Below are 24,519 nucleotides of genomic sequence, written 5' to 3' on the forward strand. Positions count from 1 at the left end.
ACGTGCAGGGATCGTTTCCAGATCTCGAGAACGGCTGGACCGATTGCGCTCAAATTTGGTACACAGTTAGGGACCGGTTAGTAGGGTGCCGTGCAAAAGCCAGTCGGGACCCATTTTGCACGTGCGCACGTGCAGGGTGCCGCTCCCAGATCTCGAGAACGGCTGGGCCGATTGTGCTCAAATTTGGCACATCGCTAGAAACCGGTCAGTAGGGTGCCGTGCACAAGTCAGTTGGAGGTACCCCCTCGAAATTTCGCACGTGCAAGGCTCACCCTCTCGCTCGCTCCGTTAGTCGCCCCAAAAGGCGCTATACTGGTAATTTAGGTACCAAGAGACAAATCACCCTAGTTAGGTACGGTGAGTGTGCTTTTTTTCTTTAACGACATTTGTTTGCGTTGGCGTTTGTCAGTAGCGGCGGAACACCTTTAATTAAGGGGGGGAGGGACAGTTGCCGACTTTTAGTCCCATTCTTTCCATGCAACGCCCATAAGGCTAATGTTAAAATGCCAAAATCAAAGGGGGCACGGTGCCCCGGTGCCCTCCCCGTTCCGCCGCCTATGGCGTTGGTACCTTTTCTATACCTTCGGCATCCCATCCATCCGTCCACCAGACCATCCCAACCGTGAAAAAGAACGCTCGCATACTATGAGATGAGCCATCGGGCGATTTGGGCTTAGTGCTCTGGCACGAACATCTTGTTTCAGAGAATAAGAGAGAGGAGGTTCAATATTTATTAGTTAGTTTCTCATGAAGTGTATCAAGCACGAAATTGTTCTACGTCAGGTTCATACATCAGTCATAAGTGTGCATGATTTGATCATTCGTTAACCTGCACGATCCCGTTCAATCCAGTACCAACAGATATTCGTAACAGCAATGTCTGAGACGGGAGTCGACTTGTTGGCTAAAAGGCTCCTCAACGAGTATCAGAGACGTAATGCTAAGACAATAAACAGTGATAAACCTACATATCTTTTCTAAAAGTTGGAATGCATAATGCTTGATGCAGTCTCATTCTTGAGAGAAAGAAAAGGCTCAGATATCGTCGTTTATACTAGCATTGTATAGGATGGATCATAGGCACATAGGCTCGCCGACGTCGTCAACCACGTTCTCGTTTTCTAAGGTAAAATGCACATTGCACACCGGCACATTTCACACGCACGTTCAATCCAGGCTACGTCGTGCCGCGTGCGTTCTGTGCCACTTCAGAAAAATGACCTTACATGTGATGACAAGGACATCGCAGCGTCACTGTTCCAGGGGCGTGAAACATTAGGACAACAGTGGACAACATTGCCTCACATACGCTCAACGTCATCGCTTTACTCCACATCCCGAACAACGTACACCACAAATCATGTGACGCTTGGGAAAGTTACGATAACCTTCAACAAAGTTTATAAAATACTACCGATTAGTACTCCTGTAACCCAGAAGCTGTTGGAATTTTGGACATCCTAAATATTTTCAAAAAGATCTTGGAGAGGCAGGCGCGGTTCTTCCTCACTTAGAGTGACAGGGATTGGCCGTTGAGTAGTTGTTGCCACGACCATTTCGGTGATGGAGTCCAACGAGACATCTTCTTCTGAAGTCGAGACGGAGCCTTTAGCCGCCGCCTTCGCGAAACTGGTCGTCCAGGGCTTTGCACGCCAGTCTCCCTTGCCAGTTGCGCTGCTGTCCTGCGGCGTGGCGCTCGTGGTTGCTATTGTCGAGGTCGTTGGAGGCGTTGCTTCCGTTGGAGGAGGCACTGGATGTGGAGTGGCGCGTGTGGGTTCTGTGGTTCGTGCATGCTGTATCCGATGTCTGAGGTTTGTGCGATGGTTTCTGCCAGTTTCGTTGCTAGTATCTGAGTGCCGACGACGACCGTTTAGCATATCACTGAGTGAGGTTGAAGATCTTGAATGTGGATGCCTACGGTCTACCAGATCAGGAGGCAGGTCCGCTACCTCTGGAAGGGAGGGTCGTTGAGAGCGACGGGTGGTCGTCTCGGCCGCAGAGGTGGGCTCGGACCAGCTGAAGCGAACTCCTTCGGCGGCGACGGCGGTGTCCTCGAGCGCGGGGCTCGTTGTCTGAATGCTGTTACCCGTGGAAACAATTGTCACAGGACCCCTGCCGATACTTCGGCCAGTGACGACTTCTTCATGAGGTGCTTCACTTGTCGTCGGCTCAGTTGAAGGCAGAGTAGCTGGGTCTTGGGATGTGAAACGGAACCTTCGGGTGGGTGCCGTCACAGGCTCGGCGGTGGAGGCGAGGGCAGCAGCGGAAGGCGAGGTGGAGAAGGTGCCGGGCTGGTGAAACACGTCACGACCTCGAGCAGGACCAGAGAAAGGAACATGCTGTTGAGCGTTGGGTCGGAACCGCTGACGCCTGCCAGGACGCGTCAGCGAATCAGAAGGACCAGAAGCGGCGGAATCTAGAAAGTCATTCTGCACCAATGTGGGATCCGAGAAACGATGCTGCCCGAAGTTATTGCGTTCAAAATCTCCACCAGCGAAATTCTGGGAACCAGCGCCACTGCTGAAATCAAATCCACTCGGTGCACTTCCTTGGAATCGATCAAAACCAGTTACTTCTCCAATCCCAATGTTTGAGGAACGCTGTCCATTTGCATTTGCGCCTGTGGGCTTCTCGTTTGACCCTTCAAAGTCGTTCACTCGACGTCTACCTGGCCGGAACCTTCTCCGGGGAGGACGGCGGGAGCCGGGATGGGGATCCTGCTGTTGAACCGAGCCAGGCGCGGTTGTGCCATCCAGCCAGGTGTTATCGTTAGAGCTGTCTTGGTCCGCATCAGCTACCGTTCGCCGACTACCTTCGCCGTCTCCTTCGCGATACCGACGGCGGCCTGTTCCAGCAGCCGACGCAGCTGAAGGCAATGTCACTGAAGCGTCTGGAGAAGAAGACGAAGAAACTGATGTCGCAGTCCTAGCTGTATTTTGCCGTCCTCGTAGCCGCCTTCGTCGAGCCGCCACGCCGGGACGACGCCTTCGCACAAAATCAGGTTTCACCGTGGTCGAGTCAAGGTTGCTTGGTTCTCGCAGGAGGCCATCACCAGACAGAGAAGAGACATCCGAGTCCAAAAATTGAGGGCGTTCTAGCGTTGAATCAGCGAGAGCATCGGACTGGTGTTCGTCCACCCCTTGTCCCGAGGTCCCTGTTGACGTGTCCGTCAGTGCCGGCCTCCTCAGACGAGTGCGGGCGCGTGACCGAAAGCCTCCAGGCAACCTGCGACGAACACCAATCCTCCTACGTCTTCCAGCACCTGGTGTCGTGGCGACGGTGGTCGCTGATGGGACCGTCTCTCCCGAGGGGCCAGTGATGTCTACGGAAGGCTCAGTGACGTCCACAGCCTCCGTGGTGACTTCTGGCGCAGGTGTGGTGCTTCGTCGCCGTCCCAGTCGCCGCCGCCCGTTCGGTTGTCGTCGACGAACAGCGATCTGGCGATGACGCACTATAGAGCCTGTCCGACCCCCGGATGGATTAATAGTGACGGTTTCGTGTTCGTTACTCGTCGGGTGCGTGGTCGGATGTTCAATAGGACTCTGTGAGTCTCCGCTCTGTCCAGCGATAGCGCTGACGTGACCCCGAGGGGGTGGGCGGCGCCGAGGCGGCTTGCGACGCCGACCCAGACCCCTGCCTGGTCCCGAGGGAGTACTTCCTTGAGGAATGCCTGGCGTTGACTGCTCCTGAGTGATTCCGGCGTCACTCTTGTCCATATGTTCAATCATGTCCTTTGGTAGGGGGGCGATTATGCGAGGTGGAGGAGCAGTTGTCACATCAAAGAAATCATTATCTTCTACAATGTGGTTTCCACGTGTACCTCCTTGCTTCGGCGGAGCAAACGCATCTCTGTCAGGGACAGATGGGAATCGTGAAGGGAATTGTCCCGGCGCTGGGCCCCGCTGTGGCTGGAACTGGTTGGAATCGAAGTCATTTTGATTAAAGAAATTAGGATTTTGAGGCAGACGAGATGCACCAAAACCTCTAACACCGTCGTTATTCTGGCTGAGACCATTTACGCCCTGCGCAAAGTCAATGTTGTTTTGCGGGAACTGATTTGGGATGCGTGGAAATCCATCTTGATTCTGTTGCAGTCTATTATCGTTTGAGTTGAAGGTGTTCAGGTCTTGTCCAAATCGGTCCTGATTTGATGAAGTTTGAATAGGAAACCCGGGTGTGTTTTGGGAGAAGTTGGGGCCAAAAAATTGGTCCTGCTCCTGTTGAGCACTACCTTGGTTGACCCTAAACTGATTTGAGTTGGTAGTAAAACTATTTCGGTCCGACTGAAATTCGCTTTGTCTTGTTGGAATTCTGTTTTGGTCTGCGGGAACTTGAGTGAATTTGTCTTGACCGTTAGGAAAACCGTTTTGAGTCGGCGATACGTTGCCCTGTTCCGATGTAAATTGGCTGGGGTTTGATGAGAACCTATTTTGGTCCCGAATGAATTGGTTTTGGTTTGGATTGAAGCCATTCTGATTCAATGGGAATCTGCCTTCATCAGGTTCAAAATTTCCTTGACCCGACGAAAATCTCCCCTGCTCCTGTGGGAATCCGACTTGATCTTGAGCAAATATCCCGCCTTCCGGAGTAAAACGTCCCCGATCTCCTCGGAACCTTCCCCGATTTCCTTGGAATATCTGCTGATCCTCTGGGAACCTTCTCCGATCCTGTTCAAATCTATCACGATCTTGTGGGAACCCTGGGCTTGGCGGCGAAAACCTGTCCTGGGCTGGCCGGAATCCTCCAGGGAACCTGGCAGAAGAGCTCCGGTGTTCTGATGGAAATCTGTTTATATTTCTTTCAAAATTTCGTTCATCTGGACTTCGTTGGAACCCATCCTGATCAAAAGCAAGCACAGCTCTGTTGAATCCGCCCCTTGCTGACTCGGGCAAAGAACCAGAATGAGTGGGTCTAAGTCTTGTCTGCTCAGTGTTCAGCTCATCGCCAGGCAAATCTGACCCAGATTTACTACCCTGTAACGCATTTTCTAGAATTTCCCCATTCTCATTTCTTTTCTCAATGACCCTTTCATCAGCAAGTCTGGATTCTTCCTTAGCTTTGAAAAACTGATCGCGTGTGAGAGGAAATTTGCCACGATTTATGCGACCTCTTGGTTTCCGTTTGCTGTCAAGGTTAATTGACTCCTGGTTGGGATCATTGAGATCAGCGGGCTGGACTGGTCCTCGATCATGTAGGGATTCTTCAGAGTTAATGTTATCTCTTCCATTATTTGACGAGTCTTGACCTTCCCTTGTCCTCAATGGCTCGTCAAATGCCAACGGCTTTTGTCTGTTATGTAAAAACTGATCTGGTTTCCTTTGAACATTGTCATTCAATGGAACTCCTCTTCGGTCTGGAGCAAACGGCGTCTGTCGCTGGGTAAAGTCATTTGATCCTCCAGAAATGTCGCCATTTAGCGATTGGAAGTTATTTTGGTCTTGCGAAAACCTATCCTGTTGTGAAAAGCCTGTTTGGCCCGGAACGAATCCCGGGCTACTTGGCGAAATTTCTTGCGCTGGGGCAAAACGTTTCTGATTCGTTAAGAATCCATCCTGACCCGCTCGAAACACCTCTGGGTTGATGGGCCTAAATCCGTTAGGATCATCACGAAACTGTTGCGGGAATAAGATCTCCAGATTTCCCTGAATAAATCTGGTGTCGCTCGGAATAAATCCGGGGTTATTGTCGCGTAAAGTAAATGGATTCTGACGCTGAGATACCTGTTGAAAATCGTTCACTCCCTGTCTAGCAGCTTGGCCCCCAGATGGAAAAGCACCGTCAGGTCTCGAAAATCCATTCTGTTGGAAGCCAATCTGATGGCTGTCAGGTCCAGGGGCAGACTGAAAGATGTCCTCCTCTGCAACAACGGGTGAAAAACCAGCTGGAGTGCCGTCTCCTCGTAGTCGAGATCGTTGACCTCCTTCACCACTCAAGCGTCCCACTTTCTGGCTGGCCTGCTTCGTCGCCTCCTCCTGTCCTCTGCTTTTGGCTGCTGAGTTTCCGATCGCACCAGCATCCCCCTGAGTTTTATCTTCAGTCGGTCCAGTGCCATCCTTCACGTCTGTCGGAGTGGCAGGAGGCAGACCTTGATTGGCTGGAACTCCACCAAACTCCCTGAAGGCAAACGGTACCCCGCTGCTGAAGTCTGGAGGCGGAGCATTAAAGGCGGCTCCAGGCGCGACGAAGCGTGGGTCTTGACCAGCAAAGGCGGGGCCCTGGCCAGCGAAACGAGGGTCTGGCTGACCGCCGAAACGTGGATCCTGCTGAACGAATCGTGGATCTTGCTGGATGAAACGGGGGTCTTGCTGAGCAAAACGGGGATCCTGCTGGACGAAACGAGGGTCTTGTTGAGCAAAACGGGGGTCTTGCTGGATGAATCTAGGATCTTGGAAGCGGGGATCTTGCTGAACGAATGGGGAGTCTGATCGGGCGAAGGCAGGCGATGGACTGGTAAATCCGACGTTTGGACCATTGAAACCTCCAGTTGGCCCCGCAAATGCCGGGTCTATTCCACCAAAGCCGGGAGCGAAGCCGGGATTTTGACCGCCAAAGGCAAAGCTAGGGCTACCGATGTTGGCACCTGGAGCACTGACACCTGTAGCACGTCCATTAAAACCACCAGGCTGTCCCACTGGACCAGGATTCTGTCCAGCGAAGTTGCCACCAAGGCCCGGTTGCTGTTGGAGCGGACCGTTAAAGAACGGTGCGCCGTTGGGTGCGCTACCCCGGAATGGATTCTGGTTCCCGGCTTGGTTGACGAATGGCGCCGAGTTCGCCGGTCCACTGGGGAACTGGCCGGGAACTTCTGCTCCGCCGTCTGTCAGCTGCAGCGGTCTGCCCGTGGTGGACCGGATACTATCCGAGACGGGAACCCTCGGACTGATGGTGACCACGCGGGGCTGCGGAGCGTCCGGCTCGTCCTGTGCCCCCACCCGGTCACCCTGGCCGCGGGGACGCGCCGGCCGGCGCAGCCGCTCACTCTGTACCGACTCAGAGCCGATCAGAATGTCGCCGTCCGGGTTGATCGGCGTTGCCGCGACGGCCCTCTTCTCGACTGAGTCCGGCAGACTGTGCGGACGCTCCGGTTGTCCCCGCCGGCGAGACTCCGAGGTGAGCCCTGGGCGAGACTCCGAGGTGAGCTCTGGGCGAGACTCCGAGCTGAGCTCTGGGCGAGACTCGGAGGTGAGCTCCGGGCGAGACTCCGAGGTGAGCTCCGGGCGAGACTCCGGCTCCGGTGAGCTGGCTCCACCGCAGCCTGGAGCCTGCCCGGGCTCGCACTGGTTCAGAACCTGAAACGGAGGAACGGGCAATTAGAAAGACTGGAACAAGTCGATTAGGATTAATTTTTCCATTCTCCCACACATGACGCACTCGTAGGTCAGAAGATTGGGGTGTGTTGTAGTGACCAAACTAACCAAACGGGTTCATTTGATAAATAAATATATCGGTGGTGGCTGTCCACTGTTGCAATTTTATTTTCTCTTGTATTTGTCACATGATGTGATGACACAGCTGCGAAGATATAGAGATTCAGGTTTAAAAAACGAGACATGCGGTATACAATATACAATGCGCCTCGAGTGCATCGATATAATGTCAATAGTCATATCTACCGATTAGCTTCCCAGACGTCATCTCACCTGATTGAAAGTGGTTCCCTCGTCACAGAGGAATGTGTAACGCTCTCCCTTTCTGTCGCAGTAGTGAAACGCCTTGCAGGCGAAGGACGGCTCCACGAAATAGCCAAACGCACCATTGCAGCTAAACCTGAGGACATAGAAGATACCGTGACATTTATTTACATAGGTTTATGGGTGTTGTACCTACATTCGTAGTTCACTTTTAATGCTTCACCAATCAACAGAGGTAGTATGATTAAGTTGGCTTGCACACGTTTTATTCAATGAGTGAAAAGTGGGTAGCGGTGCCAGATTAGACGCAGCGTTCTTAGGCGTTTACTTATTGCTTATAGGTGCTTCTTTCGTATGATTTCATCATTCACGACAGGTCGAGCAAACTTCGAAACGCACAGATGCTACCTCATGTTGCCAACTGGAATATTGTAATAACAGGTGATAACTGATAACGTTACAAAGAAGCTGTCTGCCTTAAACGTACTTCATTGCCGGCATGGGTCCTTCCAGAAGGCTGGCTCGTGGAGGGTCGGGGATAACGGTGGCCTTTCCCAGCGCCACCTCGTAGTGGTCGCCGGAAGTGGGGCCAGATGGCAGCACCTGTCCAGAGTCAGCGCCGTGTGACTCGAGCTTTACCGCAGTCGGGTCGGATGCCTGCCGGAAAAGGAAAGACGTTTTATCCATTCGATCGTCAGTTATTCGGGTAAATGTGAATGGTTATCGGCCAAGCACTCGTTTGTACTAAACCTTAGTATGATAGGGCAAATGAATAATGATGCCCTCTGCTATGCACGGATGGCGTAAAGCGATAGAGGACGGTACCTAAATGGTAAGGCGTATTGAAACGCATCAGCTCATAACAGTTTTTAACAGTAATGAATATTGAATAATCGACATCCAGATCGAACTGTTCTTTACTTATTTAGGCGAAATAGCGACAAAAACCCAGGGCATTACCGCACATTCAAATTATGTAAATGTTAACACTACCAAAGTGGCTCGAAACTCGGTTCAGCATCAAATAAGTTCCAGGAAAGGAAATGCTCAGGATAATATTCGCTTATCTTTAGCGTGAGCTTCTTACTTCTACGTAGCGTAGTTTTGTACATACTGCAGACCACTCCACGTATCTAACGCGAACGGCCAGCATGATTCATTGCGGAAATGCGTTGTTTCAAAGCTATCCAGACGAGTACGTCACAACCTATAGCTAAGTCGAGCACCTGAACCACGTTATTCGGTTGTGCCTTGTCATGAGCCGATAAATGTGAAATTGGAAAGTGGCTGTACTGTTGTGGCCAGGGACGCGAGAACGAGTTTGAAGTTGTGGGGGCAAGGGTCATGGCTGTGGTGGAGACCGATTCCGGGGATAAAACAAAGGTACCCTAAATTAAAGGGACCCTCCCACCTTAACATTAGTTTTGAGTTGAGATAGCCAAGTTTGCGGCCAGGCTCAGAAATCACCATTTATCCTGGTCGCAACTCCCGCAGCTTTATGGTGTTCAAGAAATTTCTTCCCTTAACTTGCAGGGTGGGACCAGCGTGGTCCCTATCTCTTAACCATTACGGGAATCTGATGACGTCATCAGGCTTTCGAACGTCCGTTAAATGTTTGACTAAAACGTTTTGTAGCATGCGGTGGTATATGCTGCTTTGCGCGCAACAAATGCCGCACTTTCAAATAAAGTCGCTAGGAACAGCGGAGATCTCAAAAAGTAAACAAAAGTAAAAGTCTAATATCTTGAAAACCGGTGAATATTTTTCGATGAAATTTGGTAGATATTCGTTTTTGCTCTTTCTGGACCGAGCGACATCACTTTCATGCCAATTCATTAACTTTTTTGAAGGTGGGAGCCGGGAGGGTCCCTTTAAATTTTCTCTTCGGATATAAGCCACTTCATTTCGCAAAATGTCGAATAACGTAATCAGATATATTTGAGAGAAAAAAACGTAAAACAGTAAAATTATTGGGGACTTCACCTCTGGGCCCAAAAAATGAACTCCAGGACCTTGTCGGACACGCGAGTCACGAAGCAATTTGGCACACCTGATCATACATCAATTCTACACATGTTGTGAAAATTTCAGACCAAGGTCATTCAAGGTCAGATCACCAGGTTACTTGAAGTGACCTCACCTCACAAAAAGTTTCAAAGTCTGCCCTAGCTACACCGAGTGGCCGATAGCTTTGATACTTTCAGCGATTGCTAAGAGCAATAGTATGTACAAAATATTTATCTCAGAATTTTGATATCGATGCCTAAGGTCAGGTCAATTTTGCGACTTCCCCATTAGGTATAGGTAGGGTCAATGGGAGAAAATTGAAAGGCGCCGCGCCTCTTTTGGACGAAAGCCATTACAAACACTCCGAAACACTGAATTACAAGTAACTAAGACACAAGGAACATGCAAATGGTATCCGTGACCCCTGGTTATGCCCCTGAGGTCATCTCAGGTTAAGAATGGTATCTAACAGTTTTTCGCGAATAACTTTTGATAGAGTCATGCTAGAGCAATGAAAACGCCTTGGATGTGTTCAGCTCGACGATACGGATCGACTGATATGCAACATTACCCTTTCCGGTCAGGTCGTGACCTTAACCTGAGGTCAAATTTTCAAGTTGGCCTTTCAAGGTCACATTATAGTTCATACGATGCGTATAATAACACGGAACAAAAATGATAGACGAACGCGTTTCGGCTAAATCACCGTCATCAGCGTCTAAAAGGAGAACAAGAGGCACACATCGAGCAAATATCACAGTTCAATCGTTTTGATTTTTACATACACTTTTTTAAACAAGCATGTGACAATGTGGTTACATTTCCTTTGACAAAGAGAAAATATCCTAAAAGAATCCTAAGAGAATAGCCACATTGTACAGTTTACACAGGTGTTGCACAATTCATATGTGGATGTTTAAAATGCCAAACAACGCCGCTGCTTTTGCCCACTTCATGAAACCAACCCTGACATTAATGGTATCACTCGTAGCAATAAACGCCGCTTCAGTAGCTTTTCTGTTGTCGCGATTACTACATGACGTGAGTACCTTTGCCCCGTCCCAGTATGGGAGATGGTTTGAGTTCTGAGCATGTAGAACAAACGCACTGTGTTGCATGTTATTTCGTAGGTCACGTCTGTGCTCTTTTAATCTCGTTCCAATACCCCTTCCCGTCTCCCCGATGTATTTCTTATTGCAAGACCCGCATGGAACCTGATATACAACGCTGTTGCCATTATCCTTTTTGTTACTTTCTCTATTTCTTGATAGCATGTCACCCACCTTTTTACCCGAAGTAAAGGACACTTTAAAACCTATAGTCTCGAGTTCTTTCGCAATCGTTGTGGCCGTGATCGATCCTCAACAACAAACAACTGAAAACGATCCTCAACAACAAAAACCAAGAAAAAAGACGAACGATACATCACGATGCCGAACTCGATCACGGCCACAACGATTGCGAAAGAACTCGAGACTATAGGTTTTAAAGTGTCCTTTACTTCGGGTAAAAAGGTGGGTGACATGCTATCAAGAAATAGAGAAAGTAACAAAAAGGATAATGGCAACAGCGTTGTATATCAGGTTCCATGCGGGTCTTGCAATAAGAAATACATCGGGGAGACGGGAAGGGGTATTGGAACGAGATTAAAAGAGCACAGACGTGACCTACGAAATAACATGCAACACAGTGCGTTTGTTCTACATGCTCAGAACTCAAACCATCTCCCATACTGGGACGGGGCAAAGGTACTCACGTCATGTAGTAATCGCGACAACAGAAAAGCTACTGAAGCGGCGTTTATTGCTACGAGTGATACCATTAATGTCAGGGTTGGTTTCATGAAGTGGGCAAAAGCAGCGGCGTTGTTTGGCATTTTAAACATCCACATATGAATTGTGCAACACCTGTGTAAACTGTACAATGTGGCTATTCTCTTAGGATTCTTTTAGGATATTTTCTCTTTGTCAAAGGAAATGTAACCACATTGTCACATGCTTGTTTAAAAAAGTGTATGTAAAAATCAAAACGATTGAACTGTGATATTTGCTCGATGTGTGCCTCTTGTTCTCCTTTTAGACGCTGATGACGGTGATTTAGCCGAAACGCGTTCGTCTATCATTTTTGTTCCGTGTTATTATACTTGTCTCAACTGAAATACAATCATACGATGCGTCTTGACAAGAGGAACACGATGCCGGTAAAAGTAAGCTCGTACAATTATGCTTGAGTCAAAAGTTATTGCAGAAAAACTGTTTTAAAAAAATCGGCTATTTTGCCAGTTTTTTGCCCCTTGCAGGCAAAACCGTTGACGCCAGGTCAAATCTGAGAGTTAATTAGAAAGGCTGTTAATAGGGTTATCGAATGCACTTTTCCGCGGCGCTGTAGCTCTATTGGTTCCCGAGTTATGCGCTGGCTTCTTGGAAATTGTCGACATTTGACCTGAAAATCGGCGAAATTTTGCCTTCAATGACCTCTGGTGACCTGACCTTTGACCTGACCAAAAAAGTGACCGAAGTGATTTCGTCATTATTTTCAGCGCTCTTTCGAACGCCGCCTCTGCGTATCGCTGCGTGGCCCAGGAGCCGAGTTAGAAGGGGGGGGGGGTGTGTTCAAACACACCCCCCCCAGCAGGGCGTGGAAATCCAGGACCCCCAGTGGGGCGCGGGTTAAATGCTATTCAAGCCATTCCGTGACGGGAAGCAAGCGTACTTGTCACGTAATCGGCACCTATTTGTTCATACCCATCTAAATGAGAGGAAATGAGAGTCAGGGATTTTCTAATGTCTACTGTCAGGGACCGAGAAGTTAGAGGAATGCCCACCATATCAGAGCTACCAAGAATGATTTTTTTACGCTAGGTAAATTTCGTCGGCTCACCTATTTTTACCTTCATTCCATTTTATCCAACCGTGGAGGGGAGGGCAACTTGGGTCCCCAAAACCAACCTACCACATTTTTTTCTTTTCGCATTTGGGCCACTTCATTTTGAAAATTACCAAAATTACATTTTAAAGCTTACACAAAAGCAAAATATTTAGCGAAAATATTCAATAAAGTTGTGGGGGCGGCGTTACTGGCCCCCCACGCCTTCAAGTTGTGGGGGCGTCGCCCCCACAGCCTTCAAGTTGTGGGGGCAGCTTGCCGCCATTGCCCCCACGGCTCCTGCGTCCATGGTTGTGGCCATCCTTTACGCTTGTAACTGAAGGTGACACTTAAATCGATTCTCGAACAATTCCGGTTTTCTGAGCAATAATCCCACCCTTTAGGCATTTACATCCTAAGATCCTGGGATCCATATGTGGATCCTCAGATGTGGAATTAAGAGTGTGTAAGGCTTGAGAGACTGCATAATGCATAGTTATGTTTTTATTATCAATGTTATCGTGTTTAGTTCTACTGTGTATGCCGGCCTTTTTCCTATTGCTCCTTTTTAAAGGTAGACTGCCACCTTTTTTTCACAAAACGGTTTTCACTAGAGCTGAGCCATATGTCCCAGACTGAAGTCGGTTTTCCGAAATTCGAACCCGTTTGCGAGAAATCGGAGACCAAAGTTCAGTTTGATGCCATTTTTTTTAGTCCAAGAAAACCGACATCTCTACTGTTTATCGATAACTTTGAAACATGAATTTTCTTATCTTTTGGCAAATATATGTCAAAACTTTGATTGTTTCGAGATCAGAGAAGAATTTTGGAGTGTCAAAATAAAAGTTAAACTTATATATTCAGCAGTTCATTTTTTCCAAAAAAGTGTGGGAAATGGGATTTAACATGGGCCAGACCCATTCCAAATGAGCCATGATTTTTAAATGTTTTACGAAGTTAAATGCAAAATAAATTAAACATGGCCAATTTCTTATGAAATCATATATTATTAAATCATAAAATACCTTACTTTTTCAAATAAAATGTAATAATCTTATGACCTTGAAGTCTAGTGATGTGTAAACATTGTCGCTAGACATTAACCGATTGATAATTGTATGATAATCGATAATTTTTTCGCGATTCACGTGATGATACTTTGTCAGGTGAATTCTAAAATTTTGTTTTATCCAGGGAATAAATCATAGGCCGATCTGAGAAAACTTTTTGAAGGTGGCAGTCTTCCTTTAACGGAACCGGGAACACTGAGCATATACAGTGTAGCCCAGCATATACAGAGTATGTACTCGGATTAGTCCAGATAATATACGCTGAGAGAAACCAATGGCTGTTGTCCACAGGTACCTTTCGTCAGAAGCTCAAACAGCGAGAGGCAGAAACAACTGGAACAGAGACTAGAGTACCATGTGAGTACTGTTAGTGCTGTGAATACGACTTAAAGGGACTATCCCACCTTCAAAAAAGTCCCGTTTAGGATTCGGAAATGTTACTCATGATATTGTGACGAATTCTGCAAGTTTTTACGCGTTTTCATCGTATACTTTTTGAGATATTGCGACCTTTATATTTCATCGTGACGTCATTTAGATCGGATCTGTGACGTAATGAAAGATTTACTTCATGTCAGTGTGGGGGAAATTTGGCAGCAAATATAGGTATTTGCTCTCAAATATGACGCGGCTCATACAATAACAAATTTTGTGTCTCTGATTGCCTTATTCGTAAATCAAGTGATACTTCACTTGAACAGGCGTTCAAAAGGCAAATGACGTCATCAGATTACCGTTAATGGTTAAGAGATTGGGCCTTGCGCAGGGCTCATTTTCAAATGAAGGGAACGAATTTCTTCAACACCACGAGGCCGCGGGGGTTGCAACCAAGATAGATAGTGGTTTCTGGACCTCGCCGCAAACTTGGCTATCTCAACTCAAACCTAATGTAAAGGTGGGATAGTCCCTTTAAGGCTGGCGAAGTCAAATCGTCAAAAATGAACCTGAGCTACTATGGCGAACAAACACAATTATGTAGGCTGATTACCGAATGCGAGCGTTCAGCGTTTGACCTAGTTTTCTGGCAAAGAAACATTGAAAGTTTCATCCTTTTTCACAAGCTTGGAAGGAAGGGAAAGACATTCCTGGAACAAATTATGAGGGGCTTGTTAATTGTACGTTTTATCCAGTCTCCGCGTCTTTATCCTCGCTCTCTGTTCCCACGACGGTAGATACACGGGCAATTGACAGTCCCGGGATCTCTAAACATCTGGTGACTGAGCCAGTTAGCAGCGCTCCGCTGCGTCACTGCTCAAAGAATGCCGACGTGGTTAGCGCGTTCACTGAAATGCAGCCGTTCTGAGGCTACTCTTTTACCTCTGAGTCGTGTTTTCCCCGATGGTTGTTTTGGTTTAAAGAACGTATGACGGAAACAGCCTTCATCAGCAACGTAATGACGTTGAATATCGTGTGAACTAGAACAGTCATGGGAAGGACAAATCGTTCAGCATGTTCTTCTATGAGCCTCTTTTAGCTGCTGCTGCCAGGATAAGTACATATTTCCCCACACATTTACGCCTGTTTTGCCCCGGAATCGCAGGCAAACGCGAAGAGGAACTGTTTCGCCAATGGTTTCGGTCTCACCAGTAGGTATGTATGAAACGCTAGCATCACGGACCGACCGCATTAAGTATCCACATGAGGCAGTGTAAGACAGAGAAAGGGGGCAAAACGTTTTGTTGACAGTCTCTCAATACAGTTCGGGTTAAATGAAGGTAAATGATCAAGTTTCAGTATCCCGAGACTACCCTTTTCCATTCTCATCCCTTGGTTCACGCGCAGTACATACACCCGCCAGCTCTGAGTCATATACCCCTGAGCCGACCCTACACCTGCCGGTGAGCGTATCGTGACCTTCCAGAGAGGCGGGCCCAGCCCCAGTCACAGACCGGGGCACGATCTGCAACAGGAAAGTGGACACTCGCCGGCGGCGGCTGACCGTGCACGCGGGCGGTTCCGCTTCAGGGGCTGGCCGGGGGAGAGCAAAAGTGTAAGGGTGTTTGCAGAATGGGGAGTTTGGTGTAATCTGTGCTGTAACTATACTCTTTCTAAGCGAGTACTACTCGTTGGTACTGGAATGGAATCTGTTTGTGTTTGTCAAATGATAAATTTTCGAGATTCAACATTTTATAATTGCCAGCTAAGATTGTGGGCTTAACGACAAAAAAGGCGTAAGAATCCATTTGTAGCTAAAAAGATTGCGAATGAGAGGAACCGAAAATGATTGATTGTGTTCTGCATGATGCATGCTTACCATGAATTGAATACCACGCTGCTGATGCTCTCACCTTCGGTGAAATGTTTTTATTTGTTGGCTTATTTTACGTGTGCTTGTCCTATCATTTTGTCGATACTATGTTCCGTACAATCTAGTTAACCGAGTGCCTAACGGTTACGGCTGCATGAATTAAATGTAAACAAAGAACCACCTATCTCTTCCTCATCGCCCGCAGCCCGTGAGTCTCACGCTGGCCGTATCACCGCCAAAACGTGCGGCTGGCGGTCAGTACACTGTGATTTCCTCGATATACCGTCACCCAGCTAACTCCGACTGTCGGCGCCCATACCCACACCGTTCCCATGTCGCTGTCTGGGTACCGACCCCCCCCCCCCTCTCACGGCCCGGGGGAGGGGGGCCGTCACGACTACATACGCGGTCCTGCAGTACCCCCGCGGCCCTGAGACCGGTCATGCGCCGAAAACTCTGCAGCAGCTCAGGGGTAGGACAATTCGCACAGTGTGAACGCACAGCACGTCAGGCATGGTTAGGATGGTGATTCTATTGTCAAAGATTTAGGCCGTCACAGTGGGCAACTGGGTAGAAAATGTTATCGGATTATCAGCAGGCTCACTAACAATGAACAGTTGTCTACTGTGATACCACACAATATTCGGTAGCAGAGGCCAAGAGTGAGAGTGGAGGTCAGTGCAAGGTCAATGGTCACAGGCAATGGCCAGTGCTAGAACCATATGTAGTACCTACCGATAGCTGCTTTGTCGCAGTTTATGAGAGAAGGGTCCTTACTTTGCCGGTCTATTTTTTATATCGCCCAGAAAACAAAGCTGATACAAATAGAACTTTCAATCACCAAACCTGATAAATAATTGCAGCAAGTAAGTGAAAAACCATCGTCTTTTTAATTGCATGCTGTTCACTCAAGCCAATCCGTCCTTATGTAAAGAGAGCATTAACCATAGTGACTCTATTATCTCTATTTCCCATTGATTAGCCGGCATCCGTTTGTGTAAGCGTGAGTGTACAGATCTCCAAGGAATGTGCCGCCTGAGGAATTTACCAGATTATCTGCGATAATGACTCGGTTTCCAGAGGCTTGCACACGAACTGTAGATTATGAAAGGCAGTGCAACCGTTCACAGGGTGTGAGGTGTGCAGAGAAAATGAGGAAATGACCTTGAACCGACAGACAATCGGCCAATGCAAAATTCGCAGCTCCAGGCTAGACAGTGGACACATACTCAACACTGGTACTTGATAGTACCTACCAATCAAATGTTGATGCTATACAACCGATATCCGTTTGATAAGCGTTTCGCCCCAAAGGGTTATGTACGACTGTTGAGTGTGTGGTTTCGGAGGTATCGGAGGCTGGTGTCATGAAACGGTTAGATAACTTACCCGTAACGATAGATCTTGAAGACTTTCTTCATGATTGTTTCTTTTATTCGCCGTTGCAAACGCACTCGCTAGCATGCAAGTTCCTGTGAAAGGGAGCACATAGGTATCGTAAGAAATACGTCGTCGTGCTTCGTGCTGTTAGCGAATATTATCACTATACGCTGATACTGACTCGTCACATTCCTCCAAATTAGCCTCGGCCGCCCTTCACGGAGTGCACATTAAGCGTCTCACGTATATCCAGGTGAAATGAAAGCAAACAAAGCCTCTTGCACAGAGCACGCTGGCCGTGACTAACGTTGCGCAGCGGTGCGCCGTGTCTGTCGCGCACCGGCGCTCAGCGCGGTCACGCCGGCACGATTGGTCAGTCCAGAATCGACGTGAACTATTACCGGTCGACGGAGGACTGGCCAGAAACGGGCTAAATCACTGACACACGCGCAGTGGTTTAGGCATCTTACATTAACCTTTTAACTTGAACTGTCAGTGTCAATCCAAGGCGAACTGCCACATGTTTTGGGGAAGGTAAATACGGATAACACAAGTGCGCATGAAGGGCGGGGAGGTATGTTTCGGCCGTTTTCAGCATGTGTTCACACTGGTAAAATTATCATTGAGCGTAGTTTTAATCAAACCTGGCCGCTAGCAGTGGCTCAATTTTGTGGGCGGCTCAGGTTTTGTTCCCTGAAAAGTTTATGTTTGATGTTGGGCGGCATGGGCGGGCTTTAGCGGCATATAAATCTCTAGCGCCTGAATGGCTAGGCTGTACCGGCTGGATGCGCGTCATTGCGGCACAGTATCGAACCATTACGACTTAAGACAGCAAAAAAGAGCTTCAGGGGCAGATATCCGTATGCAATCCATATACATAGGTACCCACCTACCATGCACGAAAATTTAAACACAGGAGACTGAAGTTACAGCTGTCAGCGTCCTTCCTTTAAACTCATCAGAGACTGCCAATTTTACTCTTCCGACCCTGACAATAAGTAAGTCGTTTTATGCATGTAGTATGGTTTATCCCGAGTTCTGGATGGTGACGTAAGAAATCTATTTGGAGCACATCCACTCCACGAAACACATGAATTTTGTCGTCATTTTCCTCGCATTGATATGATCACTCTGGCGCACCAGGTAAAGCAAAATCGCTGATACCAGCACGTATTAATCGTAGCCATTTGGCACCTGCTTGCAATGGAGTATTTCCAGCTTACAGGGCCTCCTCTAAGGATTTTCAGTGGGCGGGGAAAATTTTTCGCCGCTCCCCTGCCCATGAAGGGCGGATCCAGCCACTTGTTTTGGGGTTCAACCAATTTTAAAACCTGTGGCCGGGGGGGGGGGGGGTGAGGCGAAATACTCGTAAGCTGTGCCATTATTGGAAACAAGATGATAGTTTGCAAAGTTAACGTTTGTCGCGTGTTTTATGGTTAGCGATGCTCGTGACGTCTATTCGTTCCAGATATACATATACATTGTACGGCTCTCCAGGTATTTAGTGGCTGGTTGCTAACTTCACAAAAATCGATCTGCGTTGATAAATACATCTAATGGTTGTTGAAAGCCATTGCCGAAGTGTCCACATGAACCCTCTTCTTATTCCTATTGAGTCATTTTACTGGTGGAGTGGCTCTGTCATTCGAAGTTATAATGCCTAAAACGTAACGACTAACCAACCACTCCTTTGCTGGAGGGCCGTACATGCCTATTCACTTACGAGACAATTGCTTTTTACAAATACCGATTAAAACCCAATGCCGTGAGAGGGGTGCTACCTGGACTTACAGATGCAACAGCGAGTTAGAGCTCCTAATTTACAAACCTCACCGATAAGTGTTGCAAATTTTGTTCAGTAATCGATTATTATGACAGGCATCATGTAAGATACTAAAAGACGATTTGTTATGCATTTCGTAGCAAAAGTTGAAATTACACTCGTTAAAATGATCATATAGGTACCGTAAAAAATGAATACATACTGCTGGTTGTTGCGTGCTTGTCATCATCAGGTCAGTGTTTTAACTAACATAATACATTGTATTAAAGGCTACCTGAACCGGTCATGATTCTTTTTATTTGTTCAGCTCAGCCGTGTTTAGAGATTTAGCTGTCTTTGTCCACAGATACCAATATCGGCAGGGGCTTAGCCAAGGGGGGGGGCACGGGGGCAATGGCCCGGGATATTAAAAAAAAACCTCGATAAAACGTCTTTTACTTGGAAGAAAATTGATATCGAAGTTTCATTTCTGTGCCCCTGGTTACCCGAGGTGCCCCTGATGACCCAATGGGCCCCTGCAGTCATCCGAGGGCCCCCGGTTTCCTGGGGCTCCTGGTCGCCTGGGGGCTCCTGGTCGCTTGGGGGCCCCTGGTCGCCGAGGGGGCCTGGTCGCCTATGGTCCCTGGCCACCTGGGGGCCCCTCGCCGCCTGGGAGCCCCTGGCCACCTAGGGGCCCCTGGTCGCCTGGGGGGCCTGGTCGCCTGGGGCCCCTGGTCGCCTGGGGCCCCTGGTCGCCTGAAAGAACGCTTGTCACCTGCAGTGGCATAGCCAAGGACGGGCCAAAGAGACCATGGCCCCTCCTGGAATTCAAGTGGCCCCTATTCCATAGGGGCCCCTGGCTAACACAGTGGGCCCTTGGGCCTTGGCGACGCAAAGGCCCCTGCGACAGATCCTTTGACACAGATGAGTAGCCATACTTCGTCCAAGGGAGCCTCAATTTTAGAGCCTTGGGGCCCTATTAAAACCAGGGGGCCCAGGTGGATGGGATGGGTCCAACGGTGTGTAAATAAAATCAATGCGAAAATAATATGCATATTTAATTGTAGAACACCTGAAGGGCCCCCTGTTAGTCTAAAGGAACCGCTATTTGCATGAGGGTCCCTTTTTGGAGTTTGGACTGAGAGGGCCTTCTGTCGGTCTTAGCGGCTCCCGATCGGCCTGAGGGGCCCGTTGTTCGTCCGAGAGGGCATCTATCAACTGGAGGGGCTTTTTCCCCTCCTGAAGAGGTCCTCTATCGACATGAGGGGCACTCTTCCGAGTTCCGACCTGGGGGGAGAGGCCCTCTGCTGTTCTGTTGAGGGCCCCTGACGGCCTATGGGTCCCTCGATCGACCAGAGCCCTCTGTTTACCTGAAGGGTCCTCTGTTGATCTGTTGGTTTCCGACTGTTGGTCTGACCCTATGTCGGTTTGAGGGATCTCACATCGGATCCACTATCGATCTTAGGGGCCCCTATCGGTTTGAGGAGGCCCTCAAATGACCTGAACAGGCCCTTAGTTTGTCTGAGAGGGCCCTCCGTCGGCCTGACAGTGCCCTCTGCAAGTGCAAGGGGGCCTTTTGTCGGTCTGAGTGGCCTTTAGACGGCTTATATGACCCTCAGACGGCTTACGAGGCTCTCATGGGCTGTAGAGGCCTTTGACGGTCTAAAGGACCCTAATCCGACCTCTACAAGACACTCAGACCGCCCTCAGAACCGGCTGAGCGACTCTATGAAGCTATTTGTGGGTGTATCTAACAGGGGCCCATGGACTGCTTACACCCTCAGTTCTAGCATTCTTTTTAAATAAATTTTTCTATTCATTTGGGCCATCTCTAAGAAATAGTGGATGAAATCCGATGTCCTGGATTTTTAGGGGGTTACCTTGGGCCCCTGTAAGTTTGGCCCACTCCTTGAGGAAATCCTGGCTACGCCCCTGAATATCGGGCAACCAGAAAACTTTTTTTGTCTTTCAAACAGCATCCAGTTTGCTTAAGAAACCGAAGAAACCTTTATTTTTGCATTTGCTTCTGGGTGGGCAACTCGACGCCACTGGGTGGGCAATTGTGGTGACTGGGTGGGCATTTGCCCACCCAGTGGGTATGTTAGAGGAGGCCCTGCCAGCTTAATTGCCGCGAACACATAGGACGCACGTTAGTGTTTTTTTCATGATGGTCTAGAAAATGTCTATTGTGCATTGCTTACAATAAGGCAATGACCTCAGCACCAGTATCTAAACGTTTGCGATTTGGTGCTAAAATCTTTTTTATCGATTTCCTTGAGCAACAACAGGAACTATCGAGCGCTGAGTGCCAAACGGAAGCAGTTGCAACATTCTGCAAGGTTTCCCTGGCGAGTTTAAGTTACCAAATAGAGTGAAACACTCTCTATCTACCCATTATATTCTGACTAAACTGTAAATACTTGCACTATGAACAACAGCTTTTGGATTGGGTTCGGAATCGAAAGATATTCAAACTTTTGGCTTTTTTTGTTAGCCTCTTCAAGCCTCATTTTTACACCATTCTCCTCTTTTAGATGAGCGCCGCTATCTAGTCACGTGACTCAATTGCCACCCTGACTGGCACCGCTTGGTCCTCTGGACGCCTCGCCGGGTGGCGCCCCAGGTCACGTGACCAGCCGTCTGGGGCCCTGCGCGATGCGACCCACTCTTCGCCCGTCCTGTAGGCCATAGAGCGAGTTTTTACCGACGGCCGGTCGGTGGTAAAAGCCACCCCGGTAGTTAATATACCGGTAATCAGCACCGCCGTCCGGTCAGTGGCGGGCTGGGACAAGGCAGGGACGGAATGCGAACATTGCTTGTACCAATTGGACACTTTTTAGCATTGAAAAACTCCGTGTCTATGCTTCAAGAAGGCTCATGGTGGCATAGCCTACAATGCTTTTTAAAGTTATAGGAAGAAGAAAATGTTAAAACTTATATTTGTTATGGAGATCTTATGCCGAAAGGTAAATGGTTACCTAATAGTTACATACTGTAACTGTATTAGCTTTAGAACGATGCAATTAATTTTAAATGAAAATGTGGACTTAAGAGGTAGAACATGACGCACTTAGATAATTTCCTATGCATCGTCACGTGGTAAACCAATTTTACAACATCGACACGAATCGGCTTATCCCTCACACAGTTCTGCGTACGTTATCAGTTTTCCTTTATTTAAGCTGTTCACACGCCATTTAAAGCTTTTCTGACGTTTATTAATACCGGTGATAAATGCTTGACCCTGCTCTGCAGGCATTCACTTGATAAGGATTTGATTTGCTACGGCATGTATTTTATAAATAGTGCGTGCCTTTTCGTGAGCATTGCTTGTAGCATAGACAACAGCTCTTTTGCGCCACAATGTTTCCAAGTTCCAACAGACGGCAACGGACAATGGCATTATACTCGTATACCTAATGAATGGTGAATATCTATGCAATGATTGACGCAGAATAGCTTAGGGGAGTTCCCATTGAATGGATAGCAATGAGGGCAAGATCGGCAGTTAGTTGAATGCTGTTTAGAGTACAAGTAGCCTTCGAGACTAGTGCGGCACCCTGCTAATGAGGTGAGGGTAATGTCATGGGTGATAGTAAATTGCACTACCGTCTACTATCTACTGTCTACTGTTGCCCAATGTCCATTATATTCAGAAAACTTGCGGTGGGAGATTGATGAAAACACTGCCTCTTGACTGAACAGAAGCCACCGAATCGGACCCATCAGCCTTGTATCTTTTGGCTTTGCATCTGTCACGTAGACAGATGCAAAGCCAAAATATATAAGGCTGATGGGTCCGATTTGGTTGCTTCTGTTCAGTCAAGAGGTGTTGGGTGACGTACCCCCTCAAGAGTGAGACTGCCCGTATAAAATACTGACCGATTAGAAGGCTGATGGTTAGACGAGCGCCGGCCATCCTGCGGCCTTAATACCGCCTGAAACAGGTCAGGTCAGGTCAGGTCAGTCCACCTTGTTCTGTGGTGCGAAAGTCTTGATTCGGGAGCGCGCAGGGCACGCGTATTTGGCTGAATGTTTGAGGTGGAGCTCAGTACTTACTTACTTTACTTATCATTGCATTATCCACGGGATTCAAATATGCAATGATGGAGTTCATATCTAGGTCGGCTATGTTGTTCCAATACGTCAACATTATTGTCGATGTAAAACAGTATTGACGACAACTTTAAGCATAGGTTTTCTTGTTTTCTGAAATGGGAACCTCGCAACAGGCAAATGTTTACGAAAATGCATTTAACCTCCCATAGAAAGCTATCTGAAAACATTGCGTGCCGAACCTCCCACCACCGATATACTATTCACCAGGGCACTAACCTGTGAGGCGTGTGTTCCGTCGACTTCTGGTTCCCGCGGTATTCGTGTCACCTCGCGCGCGCACAACCCGCGCCGAACTGGCGCGCCACTCGGCGGCTGCCCGGCCTTCCTCCGCGCCAGGCCCGCGCCGCGGACACTGGCCCCGCCCTGCCTGCTTTTCCCCGCTCCGCCGCCACCATATCGTGTTACTCACACACACGCACCTGTCATGCAGAATACATTGCATGATATTTATTTCATACTAATCGTGCGGTAACCTCAACATCACTAAAGTGTGCTTAAAAAAAACCGCCAGGGCTCAATGCATCCTTTACCTACGTCAACTTTGGCCACGATCGTTTACGTAATCATATCCATAGCAAACAAAACTTATGTCGAAGAGCCGTATATGTGCGTGGATAGTAATGAATTATGAATCTGTCCCTCTGGATTTCTGGACATAACGGATGCGGGATTAGTCGGTTCTATGGTCTAAGTGGATCCCAGAACACAATCCATGGCAGTAGTTCTTCATCCATTTTCTCAGATAGTTACCTATAGGCACGATGTCCGTGAGGAGCCAATGCATGTAACACATTTTTCACGACGGTTTTGACGGCTGTTATGCCTACGCACCAGTAGCGGCGAAACACCTTCAATTAAGGGGGGGGGGGGGGCACTGCCGACTTTTGGTCCCATTCTTTCCATGCAACGCCCATAGAGCTAATATTAAGATGCCAAAATCAAAGGGGGGCACGGTACCCCGGTGCCCTCCCCGTTCCGCCGCCTATGCTACGCACTACAACATCGACTACAAGGTGTCCGGAAAGTCCTGGCGCATCTTTTGGACACCGTCTAACGCGCGCTGTGATTATTGGACATTCAGCCTACCACTACAGACATGACCCCTTGTTGACCGCTCAGCTAGGGGTCATGTAAATATTACCTTGAAATCGTTTTTCATGAGGAGCAAGCGTGGTCTTAACCCGCGCCCTGCTGGGGGGGGGGGTGTTTGCACACATTCCCTGTGGGGGGTTGAACACCCCTGTGTGTGGGGGGGGGTTGAACATCCCCATGTTTTTTTCGCGAATATCTTAAAAACAAAACTCGGCGCAGTTCATTCGATGCGTCTTGACAAGAGGAACACGATGCCGGTAAAATCAAGCTCGTTCAAGGCTTGAGTCAAAAGAAATTGCAGAAAAACTGTTTCCAAAAAATCGACTATTCTTGCAGTTTTTGCCC

At 48.3% G+C, this 24,519-nt stretch overlaps 1 protein-coding gene across 1 annotated transcript; it reads right to left on the reverse strand.

The window, feature by feature from the left end:
* Nucleotides 1-2,230: 2,230 nt before the first annotated feature.
* Nucleotides 2,231-23,408, reverse strand: LOC122364015 (proline-rich receptor-like protein kinase PERK1). Its single transcript, XM_043333974.1, has 7 exons — nt 23,299-23,408; nt 22,846-22,901; nt 17,211-17,293; nt 8,119-8,288; nt 7,641-7,767; nt 6,725-7,289; nt 2,231-2,370 (listed from the first exon to the last, which is right to left on the reverse strand). The coding sequence occupies exons 2-7, from the start codon at nt 22,880-22,882 to the stop codon at nt 2,231-2,233; spliced, it is 1,122 nt and encodes a 373-aa protein (XP_043189909.1). The 5' UTR covers nt 22,883-22,901; nt 23,299-23,408.
* Between the last annotated feature and the right edge of the window lie 1,111 nt (nt 23,409-24,519).

Source organism: Amphibalanus amphitrite, unplaced genomic scaffold, assembly GCF_019059575.1.
Source record: "Amphibalanus amphitrite isolate SeventyFive unplaced genomic scaffold, NRLGWU_Aamphi_draft 000652F_arrow, whole genome shotgun sequence".
Classification (NCBI taxonomy): Eukaryota; Metazoa; Arthropoda; class Thecostraca; order Balanomorpha; family Balanidae; genus Amphibalanus; species Amphibalanus amphitrite.